This window comes from Oenanthe melanoleuca, chromosome 6 (assembly GCF_029582105.1).
Source record: "Oenanthe melanoleuca isolate GR-GAL-2019-014 chromosome 6, OMel1.0, whole genome shotgun sequence".
Taxonomy (NCBI): domain Eukaryota; kingdom Metazoa; phylum Chordata; class Aves; order Passeriformes; family Muscicapidae; genus Oenanthe; species Oenanthe melanoleuca.
Window position 1 is genome coordinate 4,242,754 of NC_079340.1, and position 6,697 is coordinate 4,249,450.

Genomic DNA, 6,697 nt, shown 5'->3' on the forward strand with positions numbered 1-6,697 from the left:
CCAGATTACAGACTTTACCCTCCGTAACTACCGCAGAGAAGTGTAAATGATGAAAAGTCTAAAGTAGGAAAGGACAGTGTGACCAAATGACTAAGATATAAAAACCACAATCCTGAGGTGATACGCAGCATGAGCCCAGCACAATCTGCTTATAGCTACAGGGATAAATCAAGAGGAAGAAGTCAAAATCAGCCTTAGGAAGTAAAATCCGTGAAGTAATCCTGACAGCTGCCAGGATGTTGATTCCTTATGGAATGGGAAAGTCAGGATCAGCAGGATCAGAGCAGGGCCTCTCCCACAGCATTGTCACTGGCCTTAGCTCTTGTCTTCTGCCACCAGCACATTTCCATTTTCAGAGACTAAACCCTGCTTGGCAGATAGAAACACACCAAGTAGACTGAGGATAGCTCAGAGTGCTGCAGGACACTGTCAGAGAGCCTTGGGATTGAAGGAACTTTTGTAGCATCCAGGTGCGTGTCTAGTTCATTTGCTTTGTTTTCTGGCAGGGAAGGTGAAGCACGTGCTGATTTCTGTGGCACAAGTAGGAAACACTTTCCAGAGTTAGACTGTACAACAGCCCTGTCCAACTGCAGTTCCTGCTAGAGCAACACAAACCCTTTCCAGAGGCCATTTGTAAAGAATGCCAGTTGTCACTTTTATTTTCACAAGAACACACAAAAAATAATTAAAGATGACAGCAAACAAAATGCACGTGACCTCTCCAAACACTAGTGTCAAAAGTTTTAACTAACAGCTTTGATTTAGAGGCTGCCTCACTGATTTGATCAGCTGCATTTACAGTATGGTTACCTTGTTACAAGGGGAAGGTCTACCAATCTCATTAAAAAATAATCAAATAATCATGACCAGAGCTAGATGAAGTAGGGGATTTTGTTGAAATTGTCCTTTGACTTATCCTCCTTTTTGCACTGTTATTTATACTTTTAGAATTTGGTGGGAAGCTTCATCTTCTTTTCAGTCCACCTAAAATAATATAATTATTATTAGAAGTCAGACTTCACATTCCAAAAATGAACTGAGCAGGCTTAGCTTTTAGTGCCACAGGTAGCATCAGTACAAACAGTCAAAATGACCCTCTGAAATACATTTTGCTAAAGATTTCAGGTCTTTATGTCTAAGTAATACACAGGAAATGTGCTTGGAGGAGTTCACAGCCAAGGGCTGCTTAAGGGAAAGGTTAACAATCAGCAGGATTCCCTTAGAAACTGCAGTTTGTAGTTTGTTCCTTCATATGATGGCTTCTCAAGGTGACAGTACAAACCTAAGGAGGACTCCAATAATTTAATTACAGTCAAATACCACTCATTTAAGATATTCAGAATATGAATTGCTGTAAAAAAATGGATGTGATTTTTTAAGTTTAGGTTTTAGAGGTCTCCATATGCAACTGTGTAAAATATTGTTTCATACCAGTTTATTTTTCATGAAGGGAAATGCAAAATGCACACTGTGAAAGCTCAGGTGATGTACACATTCTGTCTGTTGTGGGCAAGTCAAATGGTATTTTCTGCTTTCAATTTCTACTATTTATGTACATCTGATTCTATCTCTATCTCTATTCACGTACAACTGGAGCATCTATGGCAATATCTAATGTCACATGAGGAGATCTGTGTGAGCTGAACCTGCCTGCTGACAGGAGCTTATCAAACACCATGTTTGATGAACTCAGTGTTAAATGCCATGTTTCTTAACATTTCTGTCCTTGGTCATCTCTGCCTGCAGGGCATGAAAATAGCTCATGCTGTTTTCCTGCCTGGTGAAAACAATTCAAAATACAAACAGCAGCAATTCAGGGAGAATGTTCACTTAAAAAGTCTTAGCAGAACTATACAGTCTGAGTATTTCTGGATCATAACACTGAAGTTTAAAAAAAATAATTTTGTTGTTGGGGAGAGGATTTGTGATTAACTGCAACATTCTGCCTAAATCTGATGGTCAATTTTGAAGGTAAAGCATCTACCTTAGTGTCACATTTTCTTACCTTGGAGAGTCAATTCCACTGTCTCCTGTAATGCTGTGGTTTTCTGTCCCTTCTGAGTGTTTCTGTTCTGGGATCACAGCATAGGTATTCTTTAAAAGCCACTCTTTTTTCCCTGGAGGGTCTCTCACTTCTGTGACCCGTGAGCCCAGAGCACAGCGTGCTGTTCCTTCGCCCGCCTCACGGGCAGAGCTCTGCAGAGCGCCTGCATCAGCGTCAGCCTCGGCAGCACGGCAGGAATCTGCCACAGCTGAGCCCTTCCCACTTCCAGTGAGGCCGCTTTCTCCATCCTCCCTGTGATCTTTCAGAAGAGCCTGGCTGCACAACCAGCTTTCTTCTGTGCAGCCTGGGTTTGGATGCTCCTTTGAGCCATCAAGGTTGGCACTTCCCTTGTATCTGTGCTCTCCAGAGTCATGTTTATTTACAGTTTTATCAGGGCAGGTACTGACTTCACAGGCTTTTATGGACACAGCTGTGCTCCAGTCTGGTGTGTCTGAAAAGGCACAGACAGGGGACAGCTGTTCAGAATTCTCATCCAGATGTGACAAGTTACAGGTGTCACCATCATGTCGCCCTTGGTACAGAAGATGGAAGTTATCAGTAAACCCTTCACTTCCCAGCTCCATTGATCCAGGATGGCTGGCACAGGCATAGTTAAATATAAGTTCACTCTTTTTATCTGTCTTTGGTCTGTATTTCACACCATTTTTTGGAGCCAGATTAACACTGGCTGTGAAATTTGAAAGATGAACATTTTGAAATTCACTGGCTGTTTGATCTAACAGCTCACATACAGTGTCACTTTTGCATCTGCAGTGCTCATCTTTCAGGCAGAATGGAAATTTCACATCATCTTTGCACATACCTTTATCTTCAATGTAGGAGCAAGGGAACTTCTTTTTTACTGTTCTTTTGTAGACATTTTCTTCAGAAATATTACTGTCCAGGAAGTATTTACTTCTGTTATCTATTTGCAGATCACTGTCTTGTGGATAACTACCATTTTCACTCAAACTGCCTTTCTTTAATTGAAGGCCAGACCTATTAGGGTGGAGTAGGTTTTGCTTAGCTTTGTCAGCCTCACTTTCTGCACCCAGCCTTTCAGTTTCACAGCCAAAGAGCTCTGAGGAGACCAAGGACCGTGGCCTTTGGAAAGCCCTTCCTGGCTTTGGAGCTGGGCACTTGAGCTGCCTGTTAACCAGCCCTTGGTGCCCTCTTGCATGAAAGCTGCGAGGTCTCCATGGCAGACCCTGGAAAGGATTCTTAATCTGCTTCTTATAGATCCCATGGGATTCCACCGCTGCATCAGGTGCCTCTTGGTTTTTCATGGGCAGTGAAAAGTTCTCTTCAGGTTTTACACTTGTTAGCTTCTGTATGTGAGATTTCCTGCTGCTCCTGCTCATCTGTTCTTTCTTTGATTTGGTTTTCCTGGTGTGTTTTGCTGTTTTACCTGGTGCCTTTTCAAAACAATCCTTTGAAAGATGGTTTTGCCTGACTGTTGGCACTTTGGCTGAGGTACCATTACTGATGTGTTTTTTCTGCTTGCTGGTACATTTTTTCTGTTCCTCAAGCTTCTGCATTAATATTGTGTGTTTAATCAGATTATCAACTGTAAGAGTGGGGTTAATACGCTTGATGATTTCATGTTCAATATCACGTGGAATATTGTCTAAGTCATCTTCATCCCTGACTGGCCACTCCTGGGGAGGAAACTGGGCTGAAAAAGTGGAGTACTCCTTCTTGTGGTTTTCTTTTTTAGAACCACTTCTCCAGAAAAGGCCAAGGCCAAACATTTTGCTTTTCAGTTTTTCTTTCACAGATGTCAGGGATTTGATGGTGTCCCAGGAATGGTTCTCAGCAGATGTGGAGATGCCTTGAGTTCGAATTGAAGGCTTCAATTCACTGCAGCCTCTCTTCCCCCCTCCATTAGATTCATGCCTCATTACCTGCCCATATCTTTGTTCACAGAGCATATTTTGCTCTGTTTTGAAACAATGGCAGGATCTGTAACAGGATACTGTAGGAATGTTTTCTTTCACTAGGTCTGCACAAGGCTTAATGTTTACCAGGTAAGTGATGGAAGGTGATGAACAGCAACAACTGTCCTCCAACAGGATCCTTCTTCTGTCTTCTATGGCAGCATTTGTGATAAAGTATGTGTTGGGAGTCACAATGAAATATCCTTCTCCTGTATGATAGATTTTTCTTTCCTTAATTAGAGTGCCAAGGATATTATATAATATGCTGTGGGAGGGCACTGCAATGCCTACAACAAAGAGACAGATACTTCAAATCAGAAATAAGTTTTCAAATAAAATGGGTGCTAGCCAAGAGATCTCTTTCATACAACAGCCCTGAAATCAACTGAAAATGAAATACACAGAACATTTAGGTAAAGACCAGCTGTGCCTCTGGTTTTCAGTGTGAGGGAGCAAAGATGTTGCCTTTGTGTCTGTCAGGATATGACATTCATGATACTTTCTGCCAGAAAGTATTTCATTCAAAGCATTTCCCTCCCGGCATGTTATTTAATCTTTGAAGTTTCTGGTGCAGTTTGATCAGATGTCTATTTATTACCTCACTGAGACTGGTCTCAGCCACTGTTTTCCAGGTGTCACAGCTTACCTCCTGCCCACAAAATTAAAAACTTCCAGCAAGGTGGAAGCACAGCAAGAAATAGCTTCAAGACCCTACAAGCTTTGAGAATGTTTCTTCTGGCTGACCTACAAATTCTACCTTGTGGCTATCTCAGTGCCCTTATTGACTGCAACATGTTCCTGGCATGGTTCTGTGCCATTTTGTGGGGTTGCATTAATTTTATCCCCACTGTTAAAATGCCTACCAGATCAGCCTATAACATTCACAGAGCTGTAGGGTGAAGAGGACTCCAGAGCAGCAGCTCAGTATCAAAAAAAGCAGCCTCCTGAGAGGGGTAGAATGAGTCTCTACAAAGTCTCAAACACAATAGCACTTTGATACAGCAGATCTAAGGGAAATACAGAAAACATTTAAGGGAAGTGGGCTGCCACCTCATCAGAATCACAGAATATTCTGAGTTGGAAGGGACCACAAGGATGATCAAGTCCAACTCTGAAGTGAATGGCCCATATGGGAATCAAACACACAACCTTGACATTATTTGCACCATGCTCCAACCATTTGGGCTGGAAGTGAAGAACTGAAGATCACTTAATGTAAGTAATTTGCTTTCAGGAAGGCAAGGGCTAGAATATGACCAACAAACCTGGATTTGAGGCTGGTTATATTTTTGCATAGCAAACACCAGATGTAGACTCCTACCCAGTCCCTTTTCAGTCAAAGTCAGCTGTGTTCCCGTCTCTTAGAGGAGGGCTTAGAGTCTGAACTATTTTATGCTGTTCCATATCTAGCAGCTAAATACCCCTTCTGTGCTTTCCCATCCTCTAGAAGGGCACACTCTCATTATGTTCCTACAGTCAATTCCCTCTTATTCTCAAAGATTTATTGAAATCTGTGGAGAGGCTTGCATTTAAGTCAATGTAGTGACACAGATTGATGAGAAGCATGCACATTCACATGTTCTACCAGTTGTCTGTTAACTTGTACTCCTTCACCTTTCCCAGCTTTGCTTGTAAACATTCCCTGAACCTTGTCCAGTATCAGAAGCTCAAACCTGATGCCACAGCCACTTTTTAAAGGAGGGACAAACCAACAAGTTACCTGGATAGTTTTTCACTAACTGCTCCTTTAAAGTTTGCTGAGTGACCATCACATGATCTGCATTCATGTCTGATATGGTCTGGCATATTCCTTCTGCCAAAGGAACAGAGCACAACTGCGAGAGAGGATTCATGAGAGCAGGGGTCACATCACCTAAAAGAAAAGAAAATTATTTGCATGGAATAGTGTTTCATTTTTTCTACTAGCTGTGAAAGATTTCCACCAAAAATTTCCCTTATCCTCAGCTAATTTTCTTTGCCAAATTACTCAGCAAGTATTTCTGAGAGGAGGGAAGTGGTGCTAGAGCCTTTGTAATAAAGGAAACAGAAGGTGCCTTAAGCACATAAGTTTGTTTGGTATAAAATTCCAGCCAAAGCCATCCTTTAGATCAATAAACAGGGAGCTGAGAGATAGAATTATTTCTGATGACTGCTGATGTTTTTAGAAGACTGCTTACATGTTAAACCATGCAGAACCTGTACTTCTCCAAGTAGCTAATGGGAAAAAGGTCAACATCCAACGATCTAAGTCTTCAGCAAGTCAGAACACAAGGGAAAAAATACAAGTAATAGGTTTTGTCCCTTGTCTAGCACCTAAAAGTGAATAGAAATGGCAAAATGCCACTTTTAGACTCTGTTCTAGAACAAGATTATAAAGGATACTGGGTAGAGAGCAAAAACTCTTATTACAACTGCATGCATTTTTTTAGGCTACCTCACTATCTGTCCTGGTAAGAGACAAAAATATTCTTATTCTGCATGACAAAAGCAGAAGTTTGGAGAGGCCAAGAGTGAGGTCCCATCTTCCCCAATAACTCTGCAACCCCAGCCCAGAGGACTGAAAAGGGTCTTAGTCCTTCACCTCAACTCCCCCATCCATAAAGCACAGATAAACTCTGACCTCTCCCCTTCCCAAGGTGGCAGAGGCAGTAAGGACAAGCCCAGCAAGTACTTCTGATACTGTACCTGTGAATGATGTACCTGACTTAAATTTTCT

General features: G+C 41.9%; 1 protein-coding gene across 1 annotated transcript; it reads right to left on the reverse strand.

The window, feature by feature from the left end:
- Positions 1 to 634: 634 nt before the first annotated feature.
- Positions 635 to 5,850, reverse strand: STOX1 (storkhead box 1). The gene is made up of 3 exons (XM_056494374.1): positions 5,702 to 5,850; positions 2,006 to 4,268; positions 635 to 984 (listed from the first exon to the last, which is right to left on the reverse strand). The coding sequence occupies exons 1-3, from the start codon at positions 5,832 to 5,834 to the stop codon at positions 945 to 947; spliced, it is 2,436 nt and encodes an 811-aa protein (XP_056350349.1). The 5' UTR covers positions 5,835 to 5,850; the 3' UTR covers positions 635 to 944.
- Between the last annotated feature and the right edge of the window lie 847 nt (positions 5,851 to 6,697).